This window comes from Eucyclogobius newberryi, unplaced genomic scaffold (assembly GCF_026437365.1).
Source record: "Eucyclogobius newberryi isolate DKJ021-1_F unplaced genomic scaffold, fEucNew1.0.hap1 SCAF_21, whole genome shotgun sequence".
In the NCBI taxonomy this organism is placed as follows: Eukaryota; Metazoa; Chordata; class Actinopteri; order Gobiiformes; family Gobiidae; genus Eucyclogobius; species Eucyclogobius newberryi.
Genome location: NW_027315846.1, coordinates 6,676,235 through 6,694,670, shown reverse-complemented (window position 1 = coordinate 6,694,670; position 18,436 = coordinate 6,676,235). Strand labels below are relative to the sequence as shown.

At 43.2% G+C, this 18,436-nt stretch overlaps 1 protein-coding gene across 1 annotated transcript; it reads left to right on the top strand.

Annotated features, from left to right (window-relative positions):
• The first annotated feature begins 228 nt into the window (after positions 1-228).
• On the top strand, positions 229-17,692 carry vrk1 (VRK serine/threonine kinase 1). The gene is made up of 13 exons (XM_072458043.1): positions 229-311; positions 961-1,126; positions 1,760-1,815; positions 2,358-2,427; positions 4,101-4,188; positions 4,343-4,451; positions 4,552-4,644; positions 7,023-7,155; positions 9,198-9,318; positions 9,410-9,468; positions 13,281-13,444; positions 17,223-17,325; positions 17,397-17,692. The coding sequence occupies exons 2-13, from the start codon at positions 961-963 to the stop codon at positions 17,534-17,536; spliced, it is 1,302 nt and encodes a 433-aa protein (XP_072314144.1). The 5' UTR covers positions 229-311; the 3' UTR covers positions 17,537-17,692.
• Positions 17,693-18,436: the final 744 nt, after the last annotated feature.

The following is an 18,436-nucleotide window of genomic DNA, read 5'->3' as shown; positions in this document are numbered from 1 at the left end:
GGTGTGCGTTGCGCATTAATATTACCTGATCGATGTCGAATCTGCCTTAATTAGAAAATAATAATAAAAAATAAAATAAAAATATGCTGCTTAAAACAATCTTGACCAAAAGTAAGTAAGCGTGACTCGAAGTGAGAAAAAAAAAAGAAAAAGAAAAGAAAAGAAAAAGATGACGTTTGCGAAAGTGACCAATGGAATGCAAAACACACGTGACGCCACTTCCTGTCCGCTAGTTTTGCGGGAATTTTGTCATCACACGGCTGTCACGGAGCTAAACAAAACACGCACAAATCACAAACGACCCGCAAAAGGTACGTGCCTTTTAATCCGACCGCACGCCCTGTTCAACCCGCGTTTGCCTGCGTTTAGTGCGGTTAATTGACGTTAGCAAGACGCGGAAGTGGAAAAAAACGATGCTAGTGCCGCATGCTAACACGGCTAACTCTGTGATCAACGCGAATTAAAGTGAAATCAAACAACCTGTTCACGTCTAATAGTGACTTTGAAGTGTTTCCTGCCGTCTGCCGTGAATTTATTGAGCTGCTGTTCGCGTTTCTGCTGCAAAACGGCTTCGATCCCGGTGATGCTAACGTGTTTGTGGTCATAAACTGCGTAGGGTGTTTACAAAGAGCCTAACTACCAACGTTGTCTTGATTGCGAGCGTTCTAAATTACGGAATAGAGGGAAAAAGTCAAGTGGATTATGACGCAGAAATTTGGGATTAACCTCAGAATGTGACACGTCATGAAACGATCAATGCTGGCAAATTACTCAGCCCTGTTTTAATGCATTGTATTTTGCATTATTTGTGCATTTACTGAGACATTTTTCCATTTTTCACTCCTTTTACGAACGTGGAACATCATGATGACTGCATTTTAAAGGGTCAATATGTGAGAACTGTCGCTGCTGATGTTATCGTATTTTATTCTTATTATTTCTTATTCTAACCCTTTTTAGATGCCTCCTAAAGCCAAAAGTGCTGGTGGAGGAAAGGCCAGAGCTCCGGCGAAGAGGAAGCTGGCAGAGGAGTTCCCGCCCGGAGAAGTGCTCACCGACACCGGGAAGAAAGCCTGGAAACTCGGTGCTCCTATCGGACAAGGAGGCTTCGGACTTATTTATTTGGGTAAGAAGGTGTCGTCTGGCTAGTGTACTTCTTTGAATACTCATACTTTTACGCCTACTTGAATGACATCATAATGATGTAAGTGTAATCATGTTTTGTGGCTCTTACTTTGTGGCTCTTACTTTAGTCAAATCTGTTCTTTCTCTTCCCACGTTAACTACAAATGACAAAATCCGATTTAAACTTTTGTGTTTCATCCTTCACATCTGACTTAGTTGTTTCTATTTGTTTTTCGTGGTCTATCCTTTGAGAATACCAGATTTTGAGCATAATTTAATGTTTCTGAGTTACTTTTGCAACTATTCTTACTTAAGTAGTTATTTATTTTTTTACTGTTGCTTAAGTACTCTTACGTAACTTCTTTGTACCATATTTTCAGCACTATAGGGCGCACTGGATTATCAGGCGCACTGTGTTTTTTTTTGAGAAAATTGAGGGCTTTTAAGTGCGTCTTATAGTGTGGAAAATATGGTACTTCCAACGTTATTTGATCTAATATAATCTTAACTTGCCATTTTTGGCTACTCCACCCACCTCTGTTTATAATTTTGATGTGTAAAAGCAATAGAGCTAACGTTGGACTATTATTACGAGTTGTTATATATTGTTGATTGTTGTTTTCTTGTGTTGTAGCTGATGAAAATTCCACAAAACCTGTTGGTTCAGATGCCCGGTATGTCATCAAAGTGGTGAGTTTAGGGCCCGTTTAACCACATCCACGTTCTTTTTAGTTTCTTTTTTGCAGTGTTGCACCAGTTTCACACACAGTTAGTTTACACGTTGTTGCATGGAAACAGTAATGCAACTAAAGCGATTAAAAGTTGCCATATCATCATCACAGTTTAATTTGACGCATTATATTGAGTACTTGTTTTTTTGTTTTTTCCATAAATGGTATGTAATATGTGCTGCTTTAAATCAATTTAACATGTAGATGATCAATTATTTGAATGTATTGACTTTATTACTAACTTTATTGATCCACAAGTGAGATTTTTTTAGACACAGAAGCTCACACATGTCATAATATCAACTAGATAAAAAGATAAATGTTAACAAAAACAGTATATTATGTATCCAAGGCTATATACAAGAGGATACAGTGCAAACTACAACAATGAAAACGATGCATTGACCTTACATTACTTATCATTATATTATTACAACACATTTTCACTGCTTTCTCATTCGTGTGCTTCTCTTCTCTTCTTCTTCCTCGTTCTCTTCCCAGGAGCCCAGCGAAAGTGGCCCCCTGTTTTCCGAGCTCAAGTTCTACATGCGAGCCGCAAAGCCCGAGCTGAGTAAGTCTCACCGTGCATCGAGTCAAAGTTAGCCCCGCGATCGCGACGACCGGCGTCTCTCATCCGCCAGGGCAAACAAATAAAACAAACCCAACTTTCTTAATTAAAAAAGACAATCTCGTAGCGGCGGCGCAGGGGGGGAGGGGGGACCTCGCCGAGGAGCGGAGGCGGTCGGTGGCTGCTCCGTTGCCCCCAGGCCGCAGCTTTGCATTTTATATAATAACAATCCAAATGTCAATCTCCCCTGACAATTAACTGTTATATTACTAAGGAACCAAGCGCTCATGTTTTATTCATGGCGTGTTCTGGCGTTGTTGGTAAATATTTGTCCCGGCAGCAGATTAGCTGGCGGCCGCCCTGCCCGACGCTCCTCCGTGGAATTACCTGTACTCTTATTGCTTCGAGTGCCTCCAACATTAGTTTTGCCTCGCGTTGGTGAAAGTTAGTGAAATGTTTAAGGGTGATGGCTGTAGTTTGTAGTTTTTCGCACGCGTCGATACAAAATATATTCATTCAGGGCTGACTGTAGGCCTCGGTGTGCGTGCTAATACTACTGTACTACCAGGTCGCTAGCACATATTCTGTCACATGACTCGAGCAAAAAATACTCTTGTACAAGTAGGCTATCTCACAAATGTATGTATCTATGTAATAAACTTTTCAAACATGTTTTTTAAATGGCTTCAAAGCTCCTCCTGGATTGAGAATCTTCCACATGGATTCATAAAGAGCCTGAATTGTTTTATTTTAGGATCCAAACCGAACTAAATGAAGGCTTTTAATAATTTTGTCCGGGGGTCGACTAGGCGAAAAAACGAGTAGTTTCGGCATTCTCCGGACCATGGTTCGGCAGCCAATCGGAGCCAAGCACACAAATTTCGCCGACCAATGAGCGCGCAGCATGCACATTTTCACTTGTAAACAGTAAACTGTAATGGCGGACTATTGTCAAATGCTTCCTGGCCCGATTTAATGATAAAATTATCTTTTTTTGTAAGATTTATTAATAAAATGACCCGTCCATGGACTTGAAAATGCCCGTCCACATTTCAAAATAAAACGGCCCCCTATTTAAAAGCCTGAACTGAACTTCTCAAGCTCATTCTACTTTCCGGCTTAAGAACAAAACGCCAAAATCTAAACGCATACAACTTTGATTTTATACTTGTGAATGTGTTGTCATGGCACTTGTTATCAATAAAACCAGTATTTGATTTGCATAGGACAGCAGCGATCCATCGACTAATCGTTACAAGTCGATTATAAAGACAAAAAATTCCCAGATTTTGATCCCGTTTATCGATTATGCAGACTGTAAAACACAAAAAAGGCCTTTTCAGAGCACAGATAGTGGCATTATTGCATCAAATTGTCAAAAAAGACACAACAATATAAATAATTTTGACATGTCTCTATCTAGGAGCCTTCCAGCACCACAGTTAAATATTTTTTTGGTTGATAATGAATTTTATAAATCTCAGTGCACATTAAAACTCATTATTTGCTCATTGAAAGAGGCACGATTAAACTGACTACTGAAATAACCCTCCCTAGCTTTTGAAATATTGAAGTGAAATCTTACATACTGTATACTACCTGTAAAACTGTAGCTGTGAATGTATTTAAGGTGATGTTCTATCATGTTTACGACCGATTCCTCTGTGTTTTTGCAGTTCACAATTGGATGAAGTCGCACAAGTTGAAGAGCCTCGGTGTTCCCAAATACTGGGGCTCGGGACTTCACGAGAAAGGAGGACGAAAGTAAGCGGCAGAAGTTACATCCCTCTCATTGTGTCTGCGCTTTCTGTGATTTCATGTGCATCGCGTCATTGTGTAGCATGAGTATTCTCCATTTGGCGTCTGACACGCACTATAAACCTAACCACAGACGTTAATAATGGCGTTTGCGGCTCAGGTACAGATTCATGGTGATAGACCGACTCGGCACTGATCTGCAGAAGAAGTTCGAAGAATGTGGAAAGCGTTTCCCCAGAAAACTTGTCCTGCAGCTTGGCCTTCGACTGGTAAGCCGTTTTGTCCTGTTTCCTCACACTTTGTACTTCATCATTTACATAATATTATCTGTCCGAAACAACGGTTAATCTTGTTTGTCTTTATGATCAGCTGGATACTTTGGAGTACATCCACGAGCACGAGTATGTGCACGCCGACATCAAGGCCTCCAATCTCATGTTGAGCAACAGCAATCCAAACCAGGTCAGTTCAGATGTTAATGACAATCATGTTACTCCAATGACTCCTAATTCACACAATGTGCTCTTACTCTAAAGTATAGAATAGCTGTGTTATGTGTAGCATGCGTCTGCGTCTCACAAAATTTCATTTACCGCAGAGTTTATTTGACACAAACCTGCGTGCGCTATTCCTCAGTCTCTTGTGATTTTTTTGCTTCCTTTTTTACTCCAAAAAGTTGACAATGTGTTTCTGTGATTGGTTAATCTAGTTAATCATGTTCATCATTTTCATCATGTCCATCGGAATTTGTGGCGAGAGGAGCAGGTTCCAGACTATATGATTTCTAATACAGGGAAAACATGTAGTCTCGACTGGCCAGACATTGTTTTTTATCATAACACACTAGTTTTCCTTCATTAAATTAAATTAAGGCCTGAAGAGGAGAGAGGCTGTGTATGTGAGTGTGTTTGTTTGTGTGCCTGTGCGAGTGCCTGTGTGTGTGCCTGTGTGTGTGTGCCTGTGTGTGTGTGCGTGTTTGTGTGTGTTTGTTTGTGTGCGAGTGTGTGTGTGTTTGTTTGTGTGCATGTTTGTGTGCGTGTGTGTGAGTGCATGTTTGTGTGTGTGAGTGTGCGTGTGTGTGTGAGTGCATGTGTGTTTGTGTGTGTGCGAGTGCATGTGTGTGTGTTTGTGTATGAGTGCATGTGCATGTGTGTGTGTTTGTGTATGAGTGCATGTGTGCGTGTGCGCGAGTGCATGTGTGTGTGTTTGTGTATGAGTGTATGTGTGTGTTTGTGAGAGTGCATGTGTGTGTGTTTGTGTATGAGTGCATGTGTGCGTGTGTGAGTATGAGTGCATGTGTGCGTGTGTGAGTATATGTGTGTGTGTTTGTGTATGAGTGCATGTGTGCGTGTGTGAGAGTGCATGTGTGTGTGTTTGTGTATGAGTGCATGTGTGCGTGTGTGAGAGTGCATGTGTGTGTGTTTGTGTATGAGTGCATGTGTGCGTGTGTATGTGTGTGTGTGTGTTTGTGTATGAGTGCATGTGTGCGTGTGTGAGAGTGCATGTGTGTGTGTTTGTGTATGAGTGCATGTGTGCGTGTGTGAGAGTGCATGTGTGTGTGTTTGTGTATGAGTGCATGTGTGCGTGTGTGAGTATGTGTGTGTGTGTGTTTGTGTATGAGTGCATGTGTGCGAGTGCATGTGTGTGTGTTTGTGTATGAGTGCATGTGTGCGTGTGTGAGAGTGCATGTGTGTGTGTTTGTGTATGAGTGCATGTGTGCGTGTGTGAGAGTGCATGTGTGTGTGTTTGTGTATGAGTGCATGTGTGCGTGTGTGAGAGTATGTGTGTGTGTTTGTGTATGAGTGCATGTGTGCGTGTGTGCGAGTGCATGTGTGTGTGTTTGTGTATGAGTGCATGTGTGCGTGTGCATGTGTGTGTGTTTGTGTATGAGTGCATGTGTGCGTGTGTGAGAGTGCATGTGTGTGTGTTTGTGTATGAGTGCATGTGTGTGTTTGTGTATGAGTGCATGTGTGCGTGTGTGTGTATGTGTGCGTGTGTGCGTATGAGTGCATGTGTGCGTGTGTGCGTGTGTGTGTATGAGTGCGTGTGTGTGTATGAGTGCATGTGTGCGTGTGTGTATGAGTGCATGTGTGCGTGTGTGTGTATGAGTGCATGTGTGCGTGTGTGTGTATGAGTGCATGTGTGCGTGTGTGCGTATGAGTGCATGTGTGCGTGTGTGCGTATGAGTGCATGTGTGCGTGTGTGTGTATGAGTGCATGTGTGCGTGTGTGTGTATGAGTGCATGTGTGCGTGTGTGTGTATGAGTGCATGTGTGCGTGTGTGTGTATGAGTGCATGTGTGCGTGTGTGAGAGTGCACTCCAAACAGGGCCAGATTAGACGGCAGCAGCAAAGAGCTTTTAGTGGAAAACAAGGAGGGGGCAGGGGCAAATATTTAATCTGAAGATTAATAATGTATCATTGGCGCTGTTATTAAAGAGCTATTTATAAATGACAATTTAAAACTGGCCTCATGGGATTTAAATTTGGTACGGCTTTCATGGCTGCGCTTCTTTACTTACCAGGAATCCAATTTTTGTTTAATCTTCGCACAACTTAATATATGATTTCAAAAAGGGAAAGATTAATTATTTACGCTGAGCATGTTTGAAATAATTCCTTTTGTAATTTTTCTGACGAGCTTTGCAATGTTACTATTCATATTTTCAGAGTGCACAACATTTAAAGATCTGTACTTAACTTCTACAAATCTAAATCATTTCCAAAACGCATTTGGGAAACACACAAACTACAGAATTTCCTCTTTTCTTTTACATAAATACGAGAGCTCACATTTACTCGAGAGCTGCCATGAGTCTAAGCTCTGCTGTCTCTGAATCAGGTTTACCTGGTGGACTACGGGCTGGCGTATCGTTACTGTCCAGAGGGCGTCCTGAAAGAGTACAAGGAGGACCCGAAGAGGTGTCACGACGGGACCATCGAGTTCACCAGCATCGACGCACACAAAGGAGCAAGTGAGTGCCACTTCCTGCTCGGCCCGAGGAGGCTCGAGGACCTTTAATATTTGGAAAACGCTAAAAAATTGATTAACTGTAAGCTTGAATACATAATCTACTGTCAATTACTACACACAACAAAACAGAACTGAAATGTTTTTGCACATGAAATATTGAGGGCAGCTGATGTCAACAGTTGTCACCCGCTCTAATAATAATAATGCATGTTGACCATTCTGACGTCCTAAATGATTCAAAACAAACTTAATTTTTGTGCTTTTGAACTCTTTTGGAGATCCTGTTTTCCATTTTCAGCTTAATTTAAGTCGACGTGAAGAGTCTCAAACTGTGGGACGTGCTTGCTCTGGTGGTGCGCAGACTCGCCTTCAGTGTTTGCGTTAAATTCGTTTGTAACGTTGACATTTCTAGTTGTGATTGCGATTGCTGGAGTTGCCATTTTAGTTTTGAAATCAGAATTCTGTTCAGAGTGCTTAACATTAGTAAGCGGACTTGTATCTGAACAGCTACACTTTACATAAGACGGGACAGTCCTGTTTTAGACTTGGGACAGTCCTGTTATAGACCTGGGACAGTCCTGTTATAGACCTGGGACAGTCCTGTTATAGACCTGGGACAGTCCTGTTATAGACCTGGGACAGTCCTGCTGTAGACCTGGGACAGTCCTGCTGTAGACCTGGGACAGTCCTGCTGTAGACCTGGGACAGTCCTGCTGTAGACCTGGGACAGTCCTGCTGTAGACCTGGGACAGTCGTCCTGTTGTAGACCTGGGACAGTCGTCCTGTTGTAGACCTGGGACAGTCGTCCTGTTGTAGACCTGGGACAGTCGTCCTGTTATTGACCTGGGACAGTCGTCCTGTTATTGACCTGGGACAGTCCTCCTGTTATTGACCTGGGACAGTCCTCCTGTTATTGACCTGGGACAGTCCTCCTGTTATAGACCTGGGACAGTCCTGCTGTAGACCTGGGACAGTCGTCCTGCTGTAGACCTGGGACAGTCGTCCTGTTGTAGACCTGGGACAGTCCTCCTGTTGTAGACCTGGGACAGTCGTCCTGTTGTAGACCTGGGACAGTCCTCCTGTTGTAGACCTGGGACAGTCCTCCTGTTGTAGACCTGGAACAGTCGTCCTGTTGTAGACCTGGGACAGTCCTCCTGTTGTAGACCTGGGACAGTCCTCCTGTTGTAGACCTGGGACAGTCGTCCTGTTGTAGACCTGGGACAGTCGTCCTGTTGTAGACCTGGGACAGTCCTCCTGTTGTAGACCTGGGACAGTCCTCCTGTTGTAGACCTGGGACAGTCCTCCTGTTGTAGACCTGGGACAGTCGTCCTGTTGTAGACCTGGGACAGTCGTCCTGTTGTAGACCTGGGACAGTCGTCCTGTTGTAGACCTGGGACAGTCGTCCTGTTGTAGACCTGGGACAGTCGTCCTGTTGTAGACCTGGGACAGTCGTCCTGTTGTAGACCTGGGACAGTCGTCCTGTTGTAGACCTGGGACAGTCCTCCTGTTATAGACCTGGGACAGTCCTCCAGTTATAGACCTGGGACAGTCCTCCAGTTATAGACCTGGGACAGTCCTCCAGTTATAGACCTGGGACAGTCCTCCAGTTATAGACCTGGGACAGTCCTCCAGTTATAGACCTGGGACAGTCCTCCAGTTATAGACCTGGGACAGTCCTCCAGTTATAGACCTGGGACAGTCCTCCTGTTATAGACCTGGGACAGTCCTCCAGTTATAGACCTGGGACAGTCCTCCAGTTCTAGACCTGGGACAGTCCACAGTTCTTCTCACTTGCTGTGAAAAGTTTAACAATCACGTCCCACTTCAAAGACATTTCTTCTCATCGCTCGAAAAGAACTCTTAATATGAATTTATTTTAAAAAAACGAAGAATCCGAGACATCTGCTCTGACACACTGTTTGCCATTCAGCCAAAATATCATGTTTTTATTCAAAGAGAAATGCCACCAAAATGTCACAACAGTGAATTTAGGATTAATTTTTTTTCCAAATAATGTTGTTTATTGTGAGCGTTTGTGTCCAGCCCCGAGCCGGAGAGGGGACCTGGAGATCCTGGGCTACTGTCTGGTGCAGTGGCTGTGCGGACGTCTGCCCTGGGAGGACAAGCTGCAGGACGCCAACTACGTGGGCGTCTCCAAAATGAAGTACGACGACATAAAAAACACCGTAAACGTGTCGCCCGATGTCGTTTGAGGTTCGATAAATTGCTTTTTATTTCACTTTTTTGTACCGTAGGAGTCGGGACAACCTTTCGGAATTCATGAAGAAGTGCTTCCCTTCGCAAGACAAACCAGGTACTTTTATCAATACTGTAGTTGATACGTTTATTTATAAGTATTTATTTATATGATGAGAAGTTCTTCCATGGCCTTTAAACTAAAACAGAATGACTTACAATCAACAGCCAAAATAAACTGTTAATGAATTATCCACACAGTACTCTTGGTATTAGAGGTCATAAGAGTATTAAAATATGGATAATAATGGGAATGCAATATTATATTAGAGTTAAAGTGCCCCCTACAGGTCGGAAGACTCATGGTGCTAAAATGCAGTTAAGATAAATGTATGTTGACTTTGGCTAAAAGTTATTAATATGTTATCCCACGATAGCACATTTTTTAGTACTATAATTTCACTTCCTGTTTGTAATTGATGACGTCACTCTAGGAAATTACCCAGCAAACACTGGGCAAAAACTCTAAAGTCACAATTTGTTTAATTTAACAAATGAAAATATACCAGAGCGACTTTAAACATCAATTCAACAAAATAGAGAGTCAAAAAAGTAGTTTGTTTGTGTAAATTCGGCATAAACTTTGACTGGAATGAGTGTCCCTAGTGTGATGTCACTTCCTGTCATTTTCTACAGATTATTCAACGTTTTCTCCACAAATACCTACTTGATTCGCGTAATACTATTATGTATATGTACAACAGGTATAAATACAGCAAATAAATTCTAAATTAGAACGTTGTAAAATCCTGTCATACGCACTTTAACTCTTTCATTACCGAGGCCTGTTATCGGTGGTTTTGGACTGGATATTACTCAACATGAACATCGGCCGATACCGATACTGGTCCGATATGTTGGAACAACCCCCTGTTACATATCTTCAAAACATTCGTGCTATTGGCCAAATATATTGCCCACTTCCAGTCGGGAAACTCTAAAGATACACTTAGTATTGCCCACTCCTAGTAGGTATGTTCAATAACATTTTATAATAATTACAGCAGCTGCTCTTTTACATGAATTCATTGTACCGTATTTTCCACACTGTAGGGCGCACTGGATTGTAAGGTGCACTGTCAATGAATGGTCTATTTTCAATCTTTTTTTTTTTTCATTTACAAGGCGCATTAAGCGAAACAAAACGTGTACCACACAAAATCGCTTTGAGGTCAGTAAGCACAACCACAATCAATCCATTTATAAGGCGCACTGGATTATAAGGCGCATTGCCGTTTTTTTAGACAATTAAAGGCTTTTAAGTGTGCCTTATAGTGCGGAAAATACGGTAGTAATTCTATGTACTCGGCTATAACTATATTGATCAACCTAATCCTCTCCCGCTCTTCTACTTCTCAGTTTGAATTTAACACACATGTACTTTCCGTGTCGGTAACACGGCTGTGAGTGGTCGCGTCTCGCCGCCGCCCTCTCGCCGCCGCAGGACTTGCCTTTTTTAATGCTGGCACTTTGACCTCCGGCGGTGTCGGTTCAGGCACGAGCGCGAGCGAACACGAAGCCGCGTCACACCTCCTCCTTTTCCGCCCCGCTGCGCACCGCCGAACTGTTGTTTACAACTCCATCTGTGTGTGTGCGTCTGTGGCTGAGGAAAGTCACACCAAACACGACAAACCACGGCGACCGAAGTGGAACATTATGGTGGGAACGAAAGTGTCGAAAGGAGGATGAGTAAGAAAAGAGATGCCGGGAGAGAGGCGCTCGAGCCCAGTCGGGGTTAAATGGAGAGTCGCTCGAGTGCTGCAGCGGCGATGTTGTACAAAATAACATTTAAATAAGTCTTAATGAAGACTTATTATGCTTCTCTCTGTGATGGAGTTATAATCCACTGACCCCCGTGGACTGTTATTCTACATTTCAAATTGCAAACATTGAACTAATGCTGCTTTAAGTGCTCTGGAAAAGATATTTGTAGCCAATTATGACCAATTTTGCCAGATTATACCGTGTCATTCGCTACACGGTGCACGGCTTCACACATTAGAAATACATATATACTCTATAAAGAAATACTGTGGAGTTTTCGATGGGCCGTGTGTAGTTGAGGTGAGGTCCGTGCATGAAAAGATGAGGGATGTTTATGAGTTCTACCAGTTTGTGCCGAGGATAAATGTCCAGTATAAATCTGGAGCCCATTCGAGAGAAAAGAGCAGTGTGAGGATGTGTTTCCACTCCGACTCGTTTCCCTTTGGTTTCTCTTTGTCCACTGCCCACTGCACTTGTTTATTTCCTCCCTCAGAGGCCAAACTCACTCCGGTGTGGGTTCCATCAGCTGATTAAAAAAGCATCTGACTAATATAGTGTTGCTTATGCCTTTATATCACTTCCTTTCCATGTGCCTTCTTTAAAACAACGTGCATATTTTTGGAGCTGTGGGTCATGACGACGGCAGTGGCAGAATGACTGGAGTAAAACCATTACGCCTCCACAGCCTAGAGGGCCGAGAGGGGGCGGCGGCCGAGAGGGGGCGGCGGCCGAGAGGGGGCGGCGGCCGAGAGGGGGCGGCGGCCGAGAGGGGGCGGCGGCCGAGAGGGGGCGGCGGCCGAGAGGGGGAAGGCACTGACTTTTGCCCGCTCGTCGTGTCATTTGGTCAAGACTGCACAGATGCAGTATTAACAGCGTTACAGCAGCTAAAATAGACACATTAAAAAGCTTATTTATCACTATTATATTTTTGCACAAAAAATATTCATTCATCAATTTTTGTTCCCGTTTGGGGTCGCAGGTGACTGAAGCCTGTCCCGTTGACTTTGGGCATTAGGCGGGGCACACCAAAGAGACGTAGACACACAGACGAACATTCACCCTTTTGTTCACTCACTAGGGCCAATTTATAGTTTTACCAAACACATGCAGGAAGAAGCTGCACCCAGAGAGAACCCCGGTAACACCACCACTGATACCCGGGGGCAGCAGCTGAGAGGGGGCAGTATTTGCGTCAAAGTGGGACAGTATTTGCGTCAAAGCTGGACAATATTTGCGTCAAAGAGGGACAGTATTTGCGTCAAAGAGGGACAGTATTTGCGTCAAAGCTGGACAATATTTGCGTCAAAGCGGGACAGTATTTGCGTCAAAGAGGGACAGTATTTCCGTCAAAGAGGAACAGTATTTGCGTCAAAGCGGGACAGTATTTGCGTCAAAGCGGGACAGTATTTGCGTCAAAACGGGACAGTATTTGCGTCAAAGCGGGACAGTATTTGCGTCAAAGCGGGACAGTATTTGCGTCAAAGCGGAACAGTATTTGCGTCAAAGTGGGACAGTATTTGCGTCAAAGTGGGACAGTATTTGCGTCAAAGTGGGACAGTATTTGCGTCAAAGTGGGACAGTATTTGCGCCAAAGTGGGACAGTATTTGCGTCAAAGTGGGACAGTATTTGCGCCAAAGTGGGACAGTATTTGCGTCAAAGAGGGACAGTATTTGCGTCAAAGCTGGACAATATTTGCGTCAAAGCTGGACAGTATTTGCGTCAAACGGGGACAGTATTTGCGTCAAACGGGGACAGTATTTGCGTCAAAGCTGGACAGTATTTGCGTCAAACGGGGACAGTATTTGCGTCAAACGGGACAGTAGTTGCGTCTAAGCGGGACAGTATTTGCATCAAAGAGGGACAGTATTTACGTCAAAGAGGGACAGTATTTGCGTCTAAGCGGGACAGTATTTGCGTCTAAGCGGGACAGTATTTGCGTCAAAGCGGGACAGTATTTACGTGAAAGCGGGACAGTTAGACGTGTACCAGGCCAGGGTAATCCTCTGACTCGCAGACATTGACGACGTGCCCGTCCGGTCGAACAGGACTCAACACGTTGCTCGTCGTGTTGCGTTGGTTACAGTTTGTGGGACGTGTCGTTGTAGATGAGCTCCAGAGGTTCATGGAGGAGGTGTGGACGCTGGAATACAAGGACCGGCCGCCCTACGACAAAATGCGCTCCATTCTTCAGGCGGGACTCCAAGCTCTGGCGGCCCAAGGCGACGGAAAACTGGAGTTTGGCGCCGCCAACGGGACCGCGCCACCCAAGGTTAGTGCGCAGTCCAGGAATGGGTCACGCTGCAAGGTTCTACCAGGAAATGTATATAGATTTCCTTTAGGGCTGCACAGTATATGGCAAAATGACTATCCATCTGACAGAATGTAGCTGTTTTATTACATTGAAATTAGTCTTGAGTTAGTCTCAGTTTTGTTTCTGTTTTTTATTTTGATGCAGTTTGACTATTAAACTAAGGCATGAACGTATTTGTTTTAATGTAAGTGAAAGCATTAGGGTTATTCAAATATCGCTCTAAAATTGCCCAAAATCACAACAACACGCCTCTGAGGGCGACAGTGAAAAACGAAATAAACGATGTCCATGGGGACGAGGGACGATGTCCCAGAGTCCTCTGTCCTTAGACCCTCCTTCTCGCCCAGGAAAAACTACAAAAAACCTTTGGAAAAAGAAACCTGGAGGAGTTCCACGGTGAAGGAGAGATCTGACTCCCTCAGACGGACAGACACGAGAGAGACAGTGGAGCTATAGTCACTTCAGGAGGAGAACCAGCTCTTCAGGAGGAGAACGAAGCAGCTCTTCAGGAGGAGAACGAAGCAGCTCTTCAGGAGGAGAACGAAGCAGCTCTTCAGGAGGAGAACGAAGCAGCTCTTCAGGAGGAGAACGAAGCAGCTCTTCAGGAGGAGAACCAGCTCTTCAGGAGGAGAACGAAGCAGCTCTTCAGGAGGAGAACCAGCTCTTCAGGAGGAGAACCAGCTCTTCAGGAGGAGAACCAGCTCTTCAGGAGGAGAACCAGCTCTTCAGGAGGAGAACGAAGCAGCTCTTCAGGAGGAGAACCAGCTCTTCAGGAGGAGAACGAAGCAGCTCTTCAGGAGGAGAACCAGCTCTTCAGGAGGAGAACCAGCTCTTCAGGAGGAGAACCAGCTCTTCAGGAGGAGAACCAGCTCTTCAGGAGGAGAACCGAAGCGGCTCTTCAGGAGGAGAACCGAAGCGGCTCTTCAGGAGGAGAACCAGCTCTTCAGGAGGAGAACCAGCTCTTCAGGAGGAGAACCAGCTCTTCAGGAGGAGAACCAGCTCTTCAGGAGGAGAACCAGCTCTTCAGGAGGAGAACCGAAGCGGCTCTTCAGGAGGAGAACCGAAGCGGCTCTTCAGGAGGAGAACCGAAGCAGCTCTTCAGGAGGAGAACCAGCTCTTCAGGAGGAGAACGAAGCAGCTCTTCAGGAGGAGAACCAGCTCTTCAGGAGGAGAACCAGCTCTTCAGGAGGAGAACCAGCTCTTCAGGAGGAGAACCGAAGCGGCTCTTCAGGAGGAGAACCGAAGCGGCTCTTCATTCATTTAATTTCAATGGACTGTATTTTGTAAAGCAGTATGGTTATATGAAGCCACGTTGTAATCAAACGTTATATAACATGGCTTTGGAATCAGAAAAGTGTTTATTGTCATCGTCAGTGAACAAAATTCTGACATTTGGAACCCAAAATAGAAGTGACACAGAGGAAGAAGAATTCAATGGATTTAGTGATTTGGGGTAAAACTGATGCTTTGCTAAACTTGTTAGCATGTTCTTTATGCTATAGTTATCTGAATAACTGTTAATATGTTACGTTAACATACCAGACACTTACCACAGTTCTGTCTGTGCCTCATGTAGCTGAAGGTGTTAGCGTTAGCATACGTACACCTATTCACCATGTTCTCTAATCTGTTATTATTTTAAACTGCATTAAATGAAATGTCTGTTCTTGTTCTTGGATTTTATCAAATAAATTTCCTCAAAGTGCGACGTATATATGTTTTTTCTTCTCTATTATGCATTTTTTTGGCTGGTGCGACATACGGAACTTTCTTTGTGTTAATATGTGGTCTTATTTGACTTCTGATAAAGATAGAAACGGTCCAATTTTGTGCCGTTTCTGTGATGTTTTTCTATCAATACTAATTTTCATGATCGTTTTAGTTTAAAATGTTTTCGACAGCCCTGCGCAGTGACTCGAATAGCGACTCGGCAGGCTGGAAGGGCATCCGACGCTCAATACACCGCGCGGTTTGTCGAGTTCTGTCGGCGAACGGCGGCCGCGTCGACGCTCCCAAACAAAAGGAACAAACTTTTAGTGTCTTGGTTGGTTTTTATGTGCTTGGAAACCCTGCCCGTAAAATGTTTCCTAGCTTTTTATTGCTCTTCCAGCGTGATCACTCTTAATTCCTACTTTATCTCTCCGTTCAGTCTGTTTTAGTCCCCCTCTCCGCCTCTCTCCCTCCCTGTGCATATGGAAGATACCACTGGGGACATGGTCGTTGCCAGCCGAGGGGTTACCAGGCCTCGGCGCTGGTTATTGTATGCAATTATCCCGCCAATCTGTTCACCTCAGCGGGCGCCGCATAGTGATCATGAGGTAGCAATTGTCAAAATGGAGACCAAAATGGAATCGGGAGCGGGGGGAGGGCAGGGGTGAGAGCGAGGGAGGGGAGAGGTTCGTGTTGCGAGGACCGAAAAGGAGGAAGGGGGCGGGCGCAGGAGGTGACCGGCTTTGTTAAAGGGAATGACTTTTTTTTTTTTTTTAATTCTCGTGCTAATGTAAGGATTACGATTCATTTCACACCGGCTGAATAGACCGTGGTCGTGTCGTCTGCAGACATTAAAGGGGACATGATAGGTTTTTAAGATGTTCTAATTTAGATTTTATTTAGTGTATTTATACCTGTCGTACATATAAATTATAGTTTTACACCAATCGAGCAGGTATTTGTGGAGAAAACGTCGAAAAATCGGTATAAATTGACAGGAAGTGACATCACACCAGGACCACTCATTCCAGTTTATGCATAATTTACACAAAAGAAGAACTTTTTTGACTCACTTAACATTAATTCAACAAAATAAAGCAGCTCTCGTATAGTTTCAGTTGTCAAATAAAAAAAAACAATTCTTATCACCTGACATCAATTATAAACAGGAAGTGAAATTACAAACTTCCAACGATTTTTTTATTATTTTCCACCGTTTTGAATTCACTACACACTCCTTCACAAACCTGTTTTCACCACAAGCTGGAATAAGAGGACAGCGTTGATACAAAATTTGACTTTATGCATTTTGTTTCAACAACAAACTAAATATCGCCCTCTGCTGGAGAGTCAAAGCCAGTCGCCGATGATGAAGACGTCGGGCTGATATTTTGACTCATTATTTTATTAGGATTACGAGTATTTACACGGACCACAGCAGAGGTTTTAATAGTTTTGAGAGCTTTAGTCGACCACAGCTCGAATACTCACAAGTGGTGTCATCTTTGTGCCAGTCCCGAACCCGGATAAATTAAAGGGTCGGTGTCTGAAATTCATCCAACGTAAGAACATTTGAAAAATCATGTTTGTGATTGATGCCAGATGACTCCTAAAACCCACATCGAACGAAATGTGAGTATTTGTAGTTTTCTTAAGCTCGTGTGTCATGATAATTCCTATATCAACACATCGTTCTGTAAATGAGAGATTAACAACACTTTTGGGGCTCAATATTTGTTATGAATATTATTAGCAGTTGGGAAAAGGTGTTCACGTCATGAAGAACATTTGAAACCGATTGGTTGAAGCTTGACAACAACCGGGACACGCGGAGGATTAAAACTGATCAATTCAGTCAGAGAAAAGGCCAGACTTCATCTCCGTCCTCAGATACTCAAAACGCTTCTATTTTCACGTTTTTAAAACACAAAAAAGTCAGTAAATCTTCTACAATAGGTCAAAGTACAGCTGTCTGTTTCTTTTGGTCTGTCCTTTTGACAAATCTTTTAATTTTCCCTCATCCCAGAAGGTGACCAAGCGAAAACAAAAAGCCGTCGTCGAAGAGGTAGAGGACGACGTAGACGAAGAAGAAAGTCCCCCCAAGAAAAAGAGGGTGACGAAAAAGAAAGGTACAATCCCGTGGAGTGGTTTGTTTTTGACGGCCCTGTCCAAGTCGATAACGTCTCACTTTTTTCCACAGAGGTCAATGGCGTGAAGAAGGCTCCGAGAAAAAGTCCGAAACCGAAGAAAGCGCTTCCCAAATCCACAGAAATGGCGACTCAGACGACACCGGGACTTGCCAGAAATACCAGAGGCCGAGTCAAGAAAACTGCTGCTTAAGCCTGAACGCTCCTGTTTGCACTACTGCCTTAGAGCTTCTTATAAAAGCGTTTTAGATCATTGTAAAGTATAATTTTCTATCTTATTCTTATCTCATATTCTTATGCTTGATGTACTTTGGACTAGAGTCGTGGTAATAAAGAAGGATTTTAACGGCTGTGTTAGTTATTGGTTATAAATTATTAAAACTATTGTGATTCATCAGAACAATCATGACCAGTTAATTATAATCTTTGACTAATTTATTAATCACTCGAAAAAATGTCTTTCGGGCACATGTTTTAGTCCAAAAAAAAGCATCATAGTTAAAACAAAATGTCATAAAAAGAATAAATATGTTGTGATTTTAATCCATGACTTGTCGACAACTAAAATAATAATCAGTTGCAGTTGTATTCATAAATAATTCAACAACTTTGGGTTTGTTGGAGCAGCAATGTAAACTTAAGCTCTAAACTCGATATATACAAATATTTTACTATTTTTGGTCCTTTACTGGTTGAATAAAAACGGCATAAAGTTTTTCAGTCAGAGTGATAAAAGTGACATTAGAAGAAGCCCATGACAAAATGACTCAAATTGCACCGACGATTAAGGACCAAACCGACGTCATAATCAACAGATGCAAAATAATGAAATCACTTTTGGACTCAATTTGAAAATGGACAAATTTGACCGACAATGGATTAAACGGGACTTTTATTTTGGCTTTAATGTGATTTTTTCTTTTTTACTATTTTTTTTTTCTGGTCCTGCCTGTTTTTTTTTTTTTTTTTCTAAAAAAAACATATTAAAAAGAAGTAAAGTGTTTCCTTTATTTAGCCCTAAAGATCTGATTGTTGTCAGTTAAAAAATACTTTAAACCATAATGTGGGAAGCCAATCTTAATTTCTAATACTT

Excerpts from the sequence above, each read along its gene's own strand:
- vrk1 (XM_072458043.1), top strand. The coding sequence starts at position 961 with ATGCCTCCTAAAGCCAAAAGTGCTGGTGGAGGAAAGGCCAGAGCTCCG. Across the intron at positions 4,189-4,342 it reads CACGAGAAAGGAGGACGAAA|GTACAGATTCATGGTGATAG; the intron begins GTAAGCGGCAGA and ends TTTGCGGCTCAG. Across the intron at positions 17,326-17,396 it reads GAGGGTGACGAAAAAGAAAG|AGGTCAATGGCGTGAAGAAG; the intron begins GTACAATCCCGT and ends TTTTTTCCACAG.